General features: G+C 42.9%; 1 protein-coding gene across 2 annotated transcripts in view; it reads left to right on the forward strand.

Annotated features, from left to right (window-relative positions):
- CLASP1 (cytoplasmic linker associated protein 1) overlaps positions 1–17,637 on the forward strand; it is a 165,220-nt gene that overhangs the window by 67,079 nt on the left and 80,504 nt on the right. For both annotated transcript variants that reach the window (XM_088652464.1, XM_035128806.3), the window contains exons 9-15: positions 7,812–7,964; positions 8,804–8,877; positions 9,384–9,476; positions 10,474–10,619; positions 11,503–11,638; positions 14,960–15,030; positions 16,378–16,437. In XM_088652464.1, coding sequence (XP_088508590.1) covers positions 7,812–7,964; positions 8,804–8,877; positions 9,384–9,476; positions 10,474–10,619; positions 11,503–11,638; positions 14,960–15,030; positions 16,378–16,437 — 733 coding nt within the window. The remainder of the gene's footprint in view (positions 1–7,811; positions 7,965–8,803; positions 8,878–9,383; positions 9,477–10,473; positions 10,620–11,502; positions 11,639–14,959; positions 15,031–16,377; positions 16,438–17,637) is intronic.

The following is a 17,637-nucleotide window of genomic DNA, read 5'->3' on the forward strand; positions in this document are numbered from 1 at the left end:
TCAAAGGTAGCCCCACGTAAAACGCACTGCAGTAGTCCAAGTGGGAGATAACTAGAGCATTCACCGCCCTGGCGAGACAGTTTGCAGGTAGGGTCTCATCCAGCGTACCAGATGGAGCTGGTAGACAGTTGCCCTGGACATAGAACTGATCTGTGCCTCCATGGACAGCTGTGAGTCCAAAATGACTCCCAGGCTGCGTACCTGGTCTTTCAGGCATACGGTTACCTCGTTCAGGACCAGGGAGTCCCCCACACCCACCTGCCCCCTGTCCCCTCAAAACAGTGTTTCTGCCTTGTCACGATTCAACCTCAATCTGTTAGCCACCATCCATCATCCAACCGCCTCCAGACACTCACACAGGACCTTCACCGCTCTCACAGGTTCTGATTTGAAGGAGAGGTAGCGCTTACTCTTACTCTTACTTTACTTATAAACTGTGATTGCACTCATTTGAAGCAAAATTGGATCCACTGCCTTTATAATGTACAAGGATTTCTTTGGAACTCGACTCAGTTACGTTGATTCATGCTCATCCTTGAACTTAGTGAGATCTCCGCTATCCTCCTGTCTCATGCAAGTGCGCGTTAGTTGTGCAACTTTGTATCTTTTTGCCACAGATTATTTTGATGAAGTGTTGCCTTTTTGTTCTGGTTTGTAAAGAAGTGATCAAAAATATGACTGCAGACATATTTCTCTCTCTCCATCTGGTTGAATCGAATAACAGCATGGGAGTTTTCTTAGAGCTAAAAATACCAAGTGCAATAAATTCTCATTAGCACTGCTGGGCGAAAATAGTACAGAATTCACAGGTCTTGTGGAGCAGGTGTAGACCAGGATTTTATTTTACTGCATAGCCACCACAGGTTAAATTTGTAAGCAGGGTTAACGAGCCCTACTATGGAGGTGCTGAAGTAGATGATTGATAAAGCCCTTCCTATGCACTCCATAGACCCCAAAAGTAGATACCTCACATACTTTGATCAGCTTAAATAACACTTGTATTTGGCAAATTTATAGAGTTTACAGCTTTCAACATAGATCTTAAGCTCACATGCAAATCTTCAGAATCATACAAATGTGAAATGTCTGAAATTGCGGTGGGGTGGGGGAGATAATTCAGTGAGCTCATGCTGCAGCATAGCCCACTGAAATCAGTGGCTTTAGGTCAGGCATCCCCACACTGCGGCCCTCCAGATGTTTTGGCCTACAACTCGCATGGTCCCTAGCTAACAGGACCAGTGGTCAGGGATGATGGTAATTGTAGTCCAAAACATCTGGAGGGCCGAAGTTTGGGGATGCCTGCTTTAGGTAAATATAATTGGTTACTGCATTTCCCATTTCTTACTATTTAAATAAAACATTTTCTCCTTGAAAGTTGGCCCTTACCTATTTTTTTCCTGGTTCTTGGAGCATCTCTCTACTGGCTCAACGTTCATGATTACTGTTTGATTCTGTGGTAATAAGCCTAACTCATCATCAGCTCAGGTTGCACTGAAGTTGCCTATGTGTCAAGGCATTTGGCTGGAAGGTCTTGTAGAGGTTGCTTCTGGTTCTCGTTTCTGGGTTTTTTTGTAATTATGGCCTTTAAATTAAATTTTAGTGGCATTTATGTGCTTGTTTTTAAATTATGTTGTACATTGCCCTGAGCACAGTGTGCGCACAAGTTGGGAGTATTTTACATAAATAAATTTGACAGAATAAAGTCAGCTTCCTTGTGAGTCACATTTTTAATTTCCTAGCACTTAATATATATATTTTGAGAAACAAAAAACAGCACACATACTAATATACGCAGCCTGATGTGGTATGCTGAATCTTCTGACTGTGTCAGAGTCATAGCTGCCAAGTTATCCCTTTTTTTAAGGGATTTTCCCTTATGCTGAATAGGCTTCCTCGCGAGAAAAGGGAAAACTTGGCAGCTATGGTCAGAGTGGCTGATGCAGTTCTGGGTATGATTAAACCTTCTGCTGTTTCATTGCTGTGATGAAAGTCTACTTTACTGTTATTATTTTCTTAAAACAAGCTACTAACAGAGAATCTGACAGTGCCTACAACTTTTGCTCCTATAAAGCTACATCTAAAATTAAAGTGCTCTTAACCATCTGTGTTTAAGTCTAGCAATTAGTTTTATGGCTGAAATATGCACAGGAGACAGATTTGTTTGAGAGCTTCCTAACTTTAGTACAGCTAGATGCATTCAACTGAGAGTGGAATAATTGGGATCATATATAATGATGCTATTCTATATATGTATTTAAAAGCACAAATGCTGAACCTGTGCACAAAAAAGGCACTTGGTCACAAATCAGTTTCTTTGGTGGGTTGTACTAAACAAATTGCATTTCTTCAAGATGGTTCATGTTTAGGGATAATCAGTTATTCTAGGACTAGGTCTAGCTAAGTCTCGGTTGAAGACTTGATGCCACTTGGGAAGTATGGCTGCTACCATTGAAGAGGCAGTTTCCAGTGGTGATCACACTGCTTAAAACAGCAGTAAAGCTGACTGTGCATGTATAACATATTAAAATAATTAGATATGACCATGTTCTTCTTCCCAGACAGCATAGCCCTTCCAGTTCCTTCCTGTGCAATTTGGTTTCATAAATTACATGCAGGACCAGGGGGTGAACATTAATATTTCAAAAGAGAACTGCAATTGCTGCATTATCAGAAGTTGTAAATGCCATTTATGGTATGCATCCTAAGGAAGTCCATTTGGTCCTTTTGAAAAGGGAATGCAGCAGTATCCTATACTCATCCCTCTCCCTTCCGCCTTTGCCCTTACAACTGAATAAATTTCTGAAGCCTCTCCCCCGCCCTTTCATGTATTCAGGGAGAGTTGGTCCAAGTTGGAATGAAATTCTCATAGACACTTAAGAGGGAAGAAGAATAAAGCATGGCCTTTTAAATCTCCGTACTCTCCGGAACCACACCAGTCTCTCCGTCTCCTCACCCGAGAAGGGGGTATTAATGACCAAGCAGTAGTTTTTGCAAGCCCCAGGGTCTAGGGTGGGATTCTTCAAAAGTGGATGTATTACTGCCTGTTTAAGGGCAGTGGGCATAACTATTACACAAAGAAGTGTTCACCACACCCTAGTCCAACCCAACCAACCCCCCGCCACTGCTGCAGAGAGGGGTTACACCCTTGCAAGCGTCCTCCCCACGTCATAAAGCTGCAATAAACTGAAACTGATCCCAGAACGTATCAGAAGGCCCTGCACTGGACTCCTCGACCGGGGTTTCAACAGCTGCGACATCCAAGGCACTGCAGGGCCTAGTGACTTTGTTTTCATAGGGCCGTGCATACAACTCACACCATGCAAACTGGGTGTTGCAAAGGTCCACCCGCTACTTCTAGTCTGACTAGCCTCTGGACCACCCAAAACAATTCTTCTGGACAGCTCTTGGGGAGCTTACAAAGGAGTTATTCTTCACCTTCACTGCCTCTTGTTAGTGTCAGCCAAGTGTCTGGCTAGGTTCAGAGTGAGCTTTCCACCGCTTGCATTCTGGTCATCTCCCAACCTGCTTCATAGGCTACACCTCCATAGTAAACCAAGGGAGGGTGTGGGTTCGGCAGCAGTGGGGCAGACCCTTGGGAGTGATCATGTTGATGCCCCCCCCCGTCTCACCATCCCAAGGTGAGACCAGGAAAAAAGGTAGAAACCTTTTGCATTTGAGATAGTGGAGTCTGTGCTTGCCAGGCCATTTAGGCGTAGCTGTCTTCTCCCTTCCCTGCACTGAAAGCAGCTTGCTGAGTTTGGGTGAGGTCATTGAGGCTTGTTTCCATACAATGTACTTACCCAAAAAAGTAATTGTAGAAGTGGACTTGTTTTCTGAGGGGTTAGAAGCCACTGCAACTGATTGCATCAATGCTGTAATCCAGAATCATGTAGCTGGTTTAAAATAACACCTTGGGTGTTAATTATTGAAAAACTTTACCTGTTTTTAGGATTGTTAGCATCCTGGGATATTGATGTCCATTTCACTGTAAATGTGTGGAATTTTTCCCCTGGGTAATTTTTAAAAATATTGTGTAGTGCTTTTTTGACACATTTTTCAAGGTTTATCTTTGATAGGTAGAAGATGATAATATGAAATATTTTCTTCCTATCAGGAATATTTTTTTACATTGTGAAGTTTTAGTGGTCTAGCTTATGTGGGAGCAGACAATTTTCCTCAGAGCATTAGAGCTTTTATGTCATGAGGTCTTTATTCAGTAATCCAGGAAATATGGTGCTAAGGAGCCAATGGTTTGTTTTCAACCTGAAACAGTCGCACTCAAAACCCTGATCAGCCACGGTGGGGCATATTAGTTTGCTTTAGACAAGCCCCATTTCATTCTAACCTATCCAGTGGGGTTGATATAGCACTAAATGAAAAAAAAATCACAAGGCATTTTGTATGCTATGACAGGCATGATCAATAATAAACCTAGCTCTTTGTGGAAGTGCCATTCTCTTAAAAGCCTCTTGTGGAAAGCTGCTCCTATCATTTCCAAGATTTTGATTCAGCACTGAATCCGAGCCTGTTAAGTGTGCCACAGCGGTTACAGAAATAAATGTGCCTGTGAGAACAGGCTAGTATTTTTCTGGTATTGTTGGCATGTTTTCACTGTGTCGTTTGGAAAACAGCTTAGGGAATCCAGTTGTGGAAATAAAAGAACTCTCTCTCTTACACACTAGAAAATGCATGCACAGGTTTGCATGTGCTCTTCACCAGCCTTCCCAAAGTTGGTAGCTTCCAGATGTTTTGGACTACAATTCCCACCACCCCTGACTATTGAACCATGTTGCCTGGGACTGATTAAAGTTGTATTGCAAAACATCTGGTGGATACCAGGTTGTGAAAGGCTGCTCTAGGCCTGGGAACAAATCACATTTCTAGCAACAACGTATGTTGAGTCTTTGAAGGTGGCTGCTTAGATATATTTGTTAAGAGATGTCTACTTATTGCTCTGGGAAATTTGTGGACTTTTTATCCAAAATTGTTGGGCTAAGAGTCACCAGCACAATTGTTAAAATAAACAGATTGTTACAAAATTGCTTCTCCTGAGAGCTCTTGCTTTCCAGTGGAAATGAGAAACACAGCACAGAGCCCATGGTTTTATCTGAAGAGCAACATATTTAGGACTTAGGTTATGAAAACTGAGGAAGATCTTGCTTGTTGGTTTGTTCATTTGTTTTGAAGCAAAGGCTTCCAATTTAGAAGCCTTCTGACGTACCTTTATAGAATTTATAAACCTGTGAGGGGCAATTGTGTCTCCCCCCCCCCTCCATTAATCAGCATAGATTCTTGGGATTCCTGGCATGGCATCTCTCTCTTCTAATTTTGCCCTTGACACAACCCTTCTTTTAAAAACTAATAATGACAAATGTATTTGTCATGGACAAATGAAGAGAGCTGTTGAGACACTCCCATTAACCTTCCCAAGGGATGATACGGGGCTACTGCTACCTCTTGGTAGTCAAGCCAGCCACAGTAGGTTTGCCTGCTGAAGCCGCCTCTCAGTCCTAGCCTGTTTCACCCCATTGGAAGGTTTGAAATTCACAAGGATTGACTGTGGGATTCTCTGTCCTCCTCTCAAGTCTCAGTGCTGAAGCCTGGGCTGTTTAACTCCGCGTGTGAAAGCAGAATGCCTAATGAATGCAAGGGGCAAGGATTGATTATGTCCTGGACTTGAAAGCTGCAGTGGTCTGCGAGACAGCGTTGCATCTCGGCTTGCTATGGAAAGCATGAAGGAATGTTGAGGAAGATTATTTGCAAAAGGATTTGTACCCGTAAGCAAATTTCTCACGATTTCCTCCTTTTATTTAGAGAAAATGTGAGAGGGCTTTGTAAGCGTTGTATTCTTCCCTAACAATTGAGAGCAGACAAAGGCCTCTTTACACACAAGGCATGTGTCTGCATATTGCTAGTCATCATTCATATATGAGCCAAAGAATCAGCAGTGATAGATAATCGTTCATCACAGAAAAGCATGCACTGCCTTGGTTTATGGCCACTGAAGCCAGTGGAAGTCAAGCTTGTTTGGACTTAGTGTTATGAACTGTAGAGCTTGAGTGCGGGATCTAATGCTTGCTATAAATTATCACTGCATCATCCAACTGTTTTAACTGAGGTTAGATATGAGTATTCCTTTACTGTGTTGATCTGCCTGCTTGCATCTTGTTTTCACGAAGTTCCATATTCTGATTTTTGTCTTATTCTTTGTTTCTCTTTCTGCCTTGTGCACATGCTGCTTCAGAGCTTGGTGTCTTGAATGTGTCAGTTTATTGAAACGGAAGGGGAAGCTGGGAAATGTTAGTTTATTCTGGTTAGTGGGCAGAATGAAATGGGTTTTCAGTCTAAGTTATGGGTAAATGTATTTCTGTAACTTTTCCTAAGGGTGCTGGATTTTTATACATCATGTATAAGGAGATATCTTTTCTATACTGCAATCTTTTGAAAAGTGGTTTCTCTTTATGCTATGTATAAAAATGAAATGTGCTTCTCTAAAGAGAAACGTGGACATCAAGCTTTTTCTTCTTCATTTAATGCTAAAGTATAATAAACCACACCCTTGATGAGTGGTGTGTGTGTGTGTGTGTGTGTGAAAGAGAGATAGAGAACGAGAACAGTAATGCAGTCTTTTTGCTGTTGAAATATCTGTTTTCTTTTTATAATAATCACGAACATATCTGCAGCTACTTAATGTATAGAGCAATGTCTGTTTGTAAGGGGTGGAAGGATGACAGTTTCATATTGTTGACGATGTTGGAGGCCATGAAAGCCTGAGGGAGTGCCTTCCTTCATAGGCCTCTATGTCTCTCACATTTCACTTCATGTTTGTTCCAATACAAAATAAAAGAGCACATTCTTATGTTGTCTACTGGATGAGGATGGACTTTAACAGATGTATTTGAATGGCACCATTGGCAATGGACGATAAATGTCAGAACATTTTTATGGGCTCATCAAAATAGTTTCACCGCACATTTCCAGTATCGGGACTCCAAAGACTTGTGAAACTATTTCTAGAAATTGGGGTTAACTAGGCCTTCATTGTCAAGCTATGGGAGGAATAGGAGGTGGGAATGTCAGTTCCAGACACCATCTGCCACCTCCAACATCCTGGAATGTTTTGAAGATGAGGATTTTGGATTTGTAAAAAATGAGATAAAATCTTCCTCGCTACTACAAGCACTAAAGCTTCTAACAGCGAGAACAATGAGCAGTCACCAAATGTTTGACAGAATAAGTTAAAGCTAGTTTTCTGAAATTCAAACTGGAGAGCCTTCTATATCTGAAAGGAGATCTATATACACGATATCTGAATACTGTATATGGTCCAGGCCTGCATTTTCATGATTACAATATTTCTCAGCTGCAAGTCATGTCCAAGGAATAAATAAACATTTCTTTGTGCCCTTGAACACTTCAAGCAGTTCATCACAGCCTTTGAGAGAAAGCTGTGCATGATTACTAATCCATCTCTCCTCCTGGATGTCAGAAGAAATTTTAGTGAAGGAATTATGTTTAATCTCCACATTGGAAGAGATTAGGGTGATAGAATGGAAGGAATTTAGGAGATCGGGAATTCCCCTGAAACAAACTGTCCTTCCTGTAGTTTCTGTCATACGCTTCACTGAAAAGGTAACCTATCCCTCTTTTTTAGAAAAGATTTGGAAATTTGCATATGTTCTTGGAACATATCACCATCATTTTGGCGATCGGGTCTGTCTTCTGAATTCTTGCAGAGTGAGTTTGCTCCAAAATGTGAGGTAGAAGCTATTCACAAATTCCTGAATTTCATCTTGTGGCTTTTTTTGCAGATAAAAACTTTGATGCTGACGACTCTGTGGATGGGAACAGGCCTTCCTCAGCCAGCTCCTCGACATCTTCAAAGGCTCCATCAACCTCTCGAAAATCTGGGATGAGTTCTGCTCGCAGAGTTGGAACAACACCTCTGGTCTCAAAGGCTCCAGGTAGGTGGAGGCCTGGATAAATCGTAAGGTTGACCTAAAACCCATGGTCCTAAAAATAAAATGTTTGTTGTTTTATTTTCTGTTTTGAGTGCCCATCTGAATTTGCTTGATGGACTAGTAGAAAATAACATTTTTAGGAGGCTGGCTGTGGTCTTTCATAGTTTTGAGAAGTATACAAAAGGACTTTGCTGGAATATAAGGGTCAGGGTCAGGTCAGCATGGCGCTACATAACTAAATTGTTCATAGTATTTCTAGAGATTTTTTCTCCTATTAGTAGTGCAAAATAAGAATTGTCTTCAAATCTTTATTCATTTGCAATTTGTAGTGGTTCATATAAAGACAGCACTTTTTCATATCTTGTCTTCCTGAACTGCACAAAAACCAAAATGGGAGAAAGAAATAACTAGGAAGCTGTTTCCTAATGGCACCTACAGTAAGCTTTCAAGAGTTTCTGTGCTGAACAATAGCCTCAGCTAATTAATGTTTTAAAGATTTTCCTTCTTCGGCCCATCTGTCCATCTTCATTGTATGTTCCTGTCAAGAATACCATACTTTCATTAATTATACATGGGTCTGAATCCTTTAAGAGAAAAGGCATCCCTCTAGGTAATATTCTGGTTATATTACTAGACTCTGCGTGTAATGAGCTACACTTATTCTTACTACTTCTAGGTTTCTTTGCCTTTCTTATCCTTAGCACAATAAGAAATATTTACACGCAGCTCCTTGCGCGTCTTGATGGTTTCACCAGCTTGTTTTGCCTGTTATTTTCTAATTTTGTTTTAATATTGTTTAACAAGAAGCATTAAATCATTCTTTTCTTTTTGGCATCTGCCAGCGACTAAAGAAGGAGCTGGTGCCGTTGATGAGGAGGATTTCATTAAAGCTTTTGAAGATGTCCCAACAGTTCAGGTAATAATAATGTGGGTTAACACGCACACACACAGGGTCCATCAGCCATAGTCAAGGCTGATGTACCCAGTCTTTCTTATCCAGCAGTTATGTCTTCAGCAGCCCAGGTCTCAGTATTGTTACTTAGATTATGCTGCCACTGCTCCCAAAGACCTTTCAGCTAGCTATGGGGAGAGCAATGGGTGGAGCTTACTTCAGCCCATGGCCAATGCAAACCCTCTTTAATATTTTCTTTGTAGATAATATATATTTTTATTTTTTTGGCTGTCTGACTGTATGTTGAGCAGGGGGCAGCCAACATGGTGCCCTCCAGATGTTGTTCTGAGGCCCATCAGCTGGATTTTGCATGGCCTGTGGCCAAGGATGTTGGGGGTTGCAGTTAAAGCTGGCGTGGATGACCGACTGCAGTTGTTGTAAAGGTTTCATCAACCATAGGAGTTGAATATAAGCTCAGTGTTTATGGAAATATGCCTTGTATCTTAAGAAATGTCATGTATACTTTCCAGATTTATTCCGCCCGAGACCTTGAAGAATCCATAAACAAAATCAGAGAAATCCTGTCTGATGACAAACATGATTGGGAACAGAGAGTAGCTGCAGTGAGTATTTGTAGGAATTCTGTATGCATTGCAACTTAACTGGCTTGTATTTTACCACTCTTTTGTATCTTATGTGAGAGTGGACATCTGAAAGGTTGTCACTCTGTGGTATGGTGGAAAATAGCATTAGTCCTTTTATACATACATATTTATGGAAATAAAAACTTATCTGTATGTCTTGGCTCTCGGTGGATGAAGAACTCTGAGTATGGTTTCTGCCGAAATCTTTAATGCTCAGTCACATCAGGTGCAGCAGGTGCTACACATGGCTAAGCAAGTTACGGTGTTGATCCAACAAGAAACATGCTCTCTTGGCTCCCCTTATATGGGAATGGAGTCGGTATAACTTCAGCATGGCGAGTTGGCAAGCAAATGGGAATTACTTCCAGAGGGCTGGATCTAAGGTGCCTGTTCACACCTACACTCCCACGACTCTGGTGGTGCTGGAGGGGATGCTGAGATTGGAGGTGAACCTGGTACAGAGGTTGGGAGTGAAGCAGGTTCAGTGCGCCTGAGTAACAAGGGGACAGAACGGAGCACGAAGAGCCTATGCGCTGCTGGAGCCCTCTCTGGTATCTGACACCTCATCCGTAGCTCCCTCCCCTTCTCAAGCCTCTGATACAGCCTGTCCTAACCCCTAGGTCAGCTACAGATAGCTCCTCTTGATTCCCGCTCCCCAACCCTGGTCCACCCACAATGTCTCTCCAGGACTCATGTATTCAGAACCATTATACCTCATAAATTCTAGTTTTCTTTCTGGGGAGTGTGTGTCTGTCTGTGTGTGGCGGATCTAAAGAAGGAAATTTAGCTTTCAGTTCTCAGGCTTGTAGAAAGAAGTTTGAATAGGCCACATTCCTCGGTGGTTCACATGTCACTTTAAAACCAATCCAGATGGGGAAACCCAGCCAGATGGGCGGGGTATAAATAATGAATTATGATTAAATTATTATAAAACATGGTTAATATTAATCTGCAGTTTGTTCTTGTTACCCAACAGCTAAAAAAGATCCGGTCTTTATTGCTGGCTGGAGCTGCTGAGTATGATACCTTTTTTCAACTCCTGCGGCTGCTCGATGGAGCGTTTAAACTGTCTGCTAAAGACTTGCGGTCTCAGGTGGTGCGAGAAGCTTGTATCACATTGGGGTAAGGAATGCAATCTACATATTCTTAGCTGTCTTGTTAACTGTTGTAACAGGGATTGCAGTGGTTTGTCCGCAGTCCTGTCACTTCTGTTTTGGCAGGGTTGGGGGCGCTCTGAGTTAGATTGCTTAACATCTAGACCAGGGATGTTTGGAACCTCCATATATTGTTTGATTCCCAGCTCCCATCATCTCTAGCTGGCTGTACATACGGAGGACATTCCTATTACATAATGCCATTTCTAGAAAGGACTGGCAGTTCTTGGTTTAAGTGCCTAGAAGCTTATTTTATATTGTTCTTAAGTTTTACCCCTGAAGCCAAGTGCTACACCGTTTTATGAATGTACCAGAAGCAGAACTTTTATTTTTTTTTAAACAGAAGGCTATAATATTGCTTCTAGGTTCAAACAGAGTTCAGGGTGAAAGTTCAAATCGTCGCTTTGGCCTGCTCTTCCTGTTGGTGGTAATTCTACATTGGAGTCTGCTGGACTCTAGGGCACATTTAACAGCGCCTCTAAAATTTACAAATGTCAAGACAAGATGGAAAGCTTATGAAAAGGATGGGCCTGAAACTGACAGTACTGAGAAAGCAAGCAATTTAGCTATGCCCTCTGGGCTGTTCCCTGGTAGTGCGACAGTGACCTGTGCTAACTCTATCGCTTGTTAAAACGCATACAAAAAATAAACCACATTATCTGTTAGAGGAAAAAAATGTGAAATGTTTTGTTAACCCAGTTTCTAGTTATGGTGTTTGTAATCTATTGATACAACTGAAAGATGCTGAGAGCTCCTGCTTCTAAGTAGCATATGATCATATTGACCTCCTTTTTTGTTTTGTTTTACTGTTGTGACATAATTCTTGTGTTTATTTATTTTTATTGTTTCAGGCATTTGTCATCAGTCTTGGGTAACAAGTTTGACCATGGGGCAGAAGCCATCATGCCAACAATCTTTAATCTCATTCCCAACAGTGCCAAAGTAATGGCCACCTCTGGTGTGGTAGCTGTTAGATTAATTATCCGGGTGAGTATCTCTCAAAGCAAATGTGAATCGTGACACCAGGGAATATTTTTATTTATTAGAGGGGGTTTTTTTTGGGGGGGGGGCATATAAACATTTGAAAAACAATCCAATTAGCATGCTCTCCAGAAGAATCCTAAATGGGACAACATTTGGCAGACAAGAAGACTGTGTGTGTGTGTTTGCAGACAAAGCACCCAAATGTGCTAATTGTGTGGCAATGTCCCTCCCTCCCCGGAAATAATGGACACGACACAGTGAAATAAGGTTAAGTGGGTGAAAAGGCCACAACTTTATTGGTTAAGGATGTTGAGCGGTATTGGCTTAGGCATTGGACCCTAACCGACTATATCCGACTGTAACCCGTGTGTTACAGTCTGGGAGAAATTAACCACCAGCAAGGAGCCCCCAGTGATATGTATCTACTGGGACACCTTCTGTGGCCACCGTTGGGGGGTGCTCTCAGGCCCTGACCTCCGTAGGCCCAGGACAAAGCTACCGCCCCCGGAACCCCTTTAACGGGATTAAATCTCCAAATTTGGGCAGAGGATGACGTAATCTGCCCCCCCATTCTTGTTCTATGCAGTTTTCCAATGCCTAACCGCCACTCGAGCCCAAAAGGCTCGCCGCCAATACCCTCACACCCGTAACCAATGCTCTAACCCCTTAATTATGTCAGCTAACCAGATGTCGTTCCCTTGAGGTGAAAGGTGAACTCCGTCGTTACGATACAGGGCTGCTTCAGTGCGTACTAGTTCTGGGTGGGAAATTATCTGACCATTCAAACTTAGGACCCTGCGCAATACAAATGAATTCAATAGCCTCCTGGTTCTGTTCAACGCCTTCGGGCAGAGCCCCTCACGCCAAACGCGCCTCTGCAACAAGGCGGACCATAGCAACGTCATCCCCGGGAAAGAAGCCAGCAGCCTTTCAAAGTCCTCAAAGATATTCCATTTCAATTTCACTGCGTTTTGATACGCCAAATCATTCTCCCCCAGCTGTATGACCAGCGCATGGGGGGGCCCGACTGAAGCAGCCCTTTCCAAGACAGCAGGCAGAAGTTCTTTCCAGCGCATACCGCGCCTGGCAATCCACGATACTTTAACATTTTTTGGGAGGCCGAGATCACTCCCAAGGCCGGTTTCCATTGCCCTTACTTTAGCCCAGTGCACAATGCTGTGACCCGCAATCCACACATTGATGCGGCGCCCACCTGAAAAGGAAACAGTGACAGACAGGGAATCAGTTGATGGCTGACTGGGGATCAGTACGATTTGCAACTACGAGGTAGGGCGCAGATAACTTCTATAAGCGTTAGACTTCCACCTTCCTATGTCTTGAATCCTTTCGGCTGAAAGGCCCAAGTGCATTGCTGAGGTTGCTGCACCGATACGGAAGGAGTGGGCGGAGAACTGGCTCGGGTCAGCGCCACACAGCGCAAGGGCCTTGCGTAAAACCCGTGTGAACTGGGAGCGTGTGAGCTTAGAGCTGTCCTGGTGGACCAAGAGAGGATCTGTGCCGGTCGGTCTCTGATATAGGAAGTGCCTGAGGTCCCTTACTGGACAAGGGCCATGGCCACCTGCTGCAGGGAGGCGAATGGTGGCCCCTAATCCCCGTTGATCCGTTTTTGAGCGGCGGATGTGCACTACTGCCACCGAGCTTGATAAAGCTACATCCTGCATTCGGATCCCACGGGAGGACCCGTCTGGATGGTCCTCACAAACTACTTCTCCGACTCTGAGGGCCCCGAAGTAAGCTAGCGAGAAGGCCGCGGAGAACAAGCTCGCTTCATAAGGGGACCAGTAAAGGGACGTCAATTGACTGTGAATCTTGCACAGCAGGTCAAATGTAATGGGCCTCCTGGGGTCAGCGGCTGGTGGCTGTAGCCTACGCCAACCTTCCATGGCCCTGCGCAGGTGGAAGTTATCGCAAGGGTCCGTGGAGTACAGAGATTTGCTGAAAAAGGAGATCGCTGCCGATGTAAATTAAGAGTCTTGGTCGCGCGGCCCAATTCCCTAAGGTGAACCACATAACGCATGACCTCCCTCTCTGTGGGGGGGCCCAAAGGTGAAGGGGAGGGACCCTTGTTTCTGAACGCTTGCGGTGCTGTGCGACGAGAGAGGCAGTGTTCCCGCCTCCCTCCAGATTTAAACAGGGAGAAGGCCCCGCCTCCCAGCCGGCCCTATTGGACGGCCGGGGTGTGACGGAGGCGGGAACACCGCTCTCGCGAGAGGGCTGAGCTACAGCCCCCTCGCGAGGGTCGAGACGGGCCACGCCCACAACACCACCTCCGTGAAATGCGGAAGTGGTTTTTCCACAACGTTCCTTCATGGAACATAGCCAGACTGGAAACCAACAAAGCTAAGAAATGAAGTGATTCAACAGTATCCTCTGGGCTACCGTCTAATAGTTTGACAGTGAGCTATGCTAAATTCATAACTTGTACAATTCTGATGGAAGAATAAGGCACGTCATTTGTTGGAGACGAGGAGGGATAGGAATCGTTTGTTAGTAATCAGAACTTGCCCTGAGAAAGCGAGCATGCAAACATATCTGAATTCCTACTCTGTGTCTGAGCCTTGTTGATGATCCCCTGCATTTTTTAATTCAATTTTGGTTTTCAACACCTGAAAGGAGAAACAAATAAATCCATAGAAAATATCAGTGTTAAAAGACACATAGCTGTATCATCACAGATTCTGTGGAGGCAAAACTAGAAAACTTTTTTAGAATTTTAAACTTTTGTATGTTTCAAAATAGAGTTGCAAATCTTTATTTTCTGTAAACAGCCTTAAGTCTCCCGCCACCCCAAATCAAGCGGTTTGTAAATTTTATGAAATAAATAAATAAAGCAAGCAAGCACAGGGATGTACCAGTGTATGTGCCAAGAAAAACTGATAATAAATAAATGAATACATTTTAATATTCATGATTTATGCATTTAAACCTCACCTTTCTTCCAAGCATCTTAAGCTAGCTTGTGTCATTCTCACCACAATGGCCCTGGCTGATAGACTGGTCCATGGTCCCCCAGTGATTTTCACTGCTCAGGAAGGCCTTGAACTTTGCTTTCCCCAGTTGCAGTCTGACAATATAATCACTATGCCACACTGCATATAATTGTTTTTTTAAAAAAATATTTATTATTCTTATCATGGAGAGGAGCAGAGGGACATATTTGGCACTGAAGCCATCTTCTGTGTGTCTGCTTGAGTCAACCACAATTTTTTTCATTTTAGCACCTACACTTTAGAACAGTTTTTGGGTTTTTTCTTTCTTTCAATCACTCTTAAGATTTCCCTGTTGTTGCTTTTCATTCCGTAGCATACACACATCCCTCGACTAATCCCCATCATCACCAGTAACTGTACCTCCAAATCTGTTGCAGTTAGAAGGTGAGTTGTGTTTCCCTCCCCCTTTTCTTGATCTGGTGGCTTAGCAAAATGAAATTTAGTGTTAGAATTGTAGATTTGGAATGTCCTAGAGACTGCCCACAGGAAAGGGGGGAATCTTTTTCACTGTTTAGCAGAGGCAGTTTTAGGGTCGCATGTTCGGTTCAGCCACACTGAGTGTCGGCCCATAGCAGGTGCCTGCAACAATGAGCACAGGAGGTGGAGAGCATCACATTTTAGCATCACACAGGGTGCTGCTGAAATTTGAGAACCCAAAGTCTGCCACTGCTGTTGTTTTATTGCTTAATGTTTGATGCTTTATTATGTTTTTATATGTTTTGGAAGCATAATGTCTGGGGCATTATTATTATTATTACTATTATTATTAAAACAAGGCCAAATACATGAATTTTAGTTACCAATAAAAGGCTGAAGACCCCTCTCCAAACAGAGTTGATAAAAAGTCCCCCCCCCACATTTAGCCCAAGGTCCAAATCCAAATCCAGAAACACTCCAAAATTCTGCAGATCAGATTAACAGTGGCGATGCCCCTTCCTCCTTTTCTAGAGCCCTCAATATATTGCCACAAGAAGGGAAATCAGCTAGATCTCTGTAACTGCCAATTTCAGAAATCTTGAAATGCAAGCCTTCTAGACACTAATTGTTTCATTCCTATATTCTGTGCAGCATCTAGCACACAGTTGGTGACAAGTGTTAAGAAGCATCAGCAGTAAATTAAAATAAAGTGGCCTGAAATGTACAAAAGTTGGTATTAGTTTCCAATTTGCTAGGATAAAAGACTTCAGTCTTAAGGGTGCAGGGTGGGGATGGAATCCTATCACTTCAACGAGGTAACACACTTAAATTAGTATAAAAAATCCAACCCCCCCCCAACCCCCAGTATTTCCCTTTTCCTAATCCTAAACACTGTCTGCATTTGAAATGCTAGTTGATCCCAACAAGGGGCACGATCCTCACTTCATCACTGTATGAAATTTTGCGTGTGATTTTTGTTCTATGAGCCCAAGACTTTGGTCGAAACATACAAAAATGTGCTTCCAAGGCAAAAGGAGAACCTTCCGCATTCTAGGACCAGCCAGAGGGACCCACCTAAAAATGAAATCCAACCTCACAGTGATAGGCACACAGAATATTACAGTGACTGCATCACAACTACAGAACTTGCATTGCTCAGAAATTTGCAAAAGCCTAAGTATTTTCCAGAAGCATATATTCTTCGGTAGATGTGACTTTTAGTGACCTTGGGTTAGGCAGTTATGAAGTTTAGTGTGGTATGTATATTTATAAGGATAACCTAATAGTCATTTCTCATATTTGTTCATACCTTAGGCGCTGTTTTGAATTTTTATATTTACTTTTACAAGAATGGCAAACACACTCCCTAGAAAGGTAAGATGTGTGTACTGTAATAGAGGAAGCCTGCTTCCCTCTAACCTTTTTTTTTTGTAGGGAGGGAATTCTCTGATAGACTTGGCAACATTTGGGAGGAGTATTGGGAGGAGTAGGCAATCTCCCAATGGGCTCCATTGGGCTCCTTAGTCCTGCAGGTATCATGTGACAGCAGCTATTCCATCAGGCTGCAGCAGAGGGATTGATGGGAAGCAGGGCCACTCCTTCAGCTCTGTTGGAAGACCAGTTCCATTTAGTGGAACTCTCCTTCAACTGTTCCATTCCAGCTGGTCCTTAAAAGAACTGCACTTTAGGGATTGGTGCCTGAGTTTGCTTGCTTTCCCCTTCCCTCTTTATTCCTTTTTCTCTCTGCTTGTGTTGTATTTTTTGCATTGTAAATCTGCAGACTAGGTGTGTATTTACTTATCTTACGTAAGCTGCTCAGGAAGCATTTTTGGCTGAGGAGCACAGTAAAATATTCTAAATAAACAAAAGAGGAGAGGGAAACAAGGGAGTAGAGGAAATCAAATTTAACCAGAGTGCGTGCTAGCACCAGGCCTATAGGATCACTGTAAGGTAAAACTGCTGAGTAGTGTAATATTTAAAGATTTCCAAGCCAGCTTGGTTACAAAGAAGATTTTTCTTTGACCATATTCAGAAGCTGAAAATAGTTCATGAGTGTTTTATGCTTAGCAGCAAAAGGTAGACACGCCCAGGGCAGAGGGGAATTTGGTTGCCAGAGAACTGTGTTACTTATGTAATAGCTTATCCTTTTCAAAACGTTTGCAGCTAACGGGTATATAGATGAGAGCTGAATTATAAGAATTTGCAGGGGTACAGAGCATAAGGAGATTGTCACAATAGCTAAAAAGATGTTGCAGTTTTCAGCAAAGTCATTGAGACAGCATCCACACTTCTTAGCCTTAAAATAGTCCCTAAGGAGATGAGACAGCTTGCATATATTGTATTGTGCTGACAGAATATGTATCTGTCTCTGGGAACTTTAGGCAAATCTTAGTCTTCTGCTGCCTAATTCCTTGTGGCAGGAGAGCTCCACTTTTCAAGGAAGGGGAAGAATCCTAATGTGCCTTCCTTAGTTCTCTGCATGCTGGGTTGAGAGTTAATTTAGGTAAATTTGATATTGCACATCTGAAATGAAAAGGAGAACAGATTGCCTGGGAGATGCCATGCTTACAACTG

The sequence above is a fragment of the Zootoca vivipara genome, chromosome 1, assembly GCF_965207765.1.
Source record: "Zootoca vivipara chromosome 1, rZooViv2.hap1.1, whole genome shotgun sequence".
In the NCBI taxonomy this organism is placed as follows: domain Eukaryota; kingdom Metazoa; phylum Chordata; class Lepidosauria; order Squamata; family Lacertidae; genus Zootoca; species Zootoca vivipara.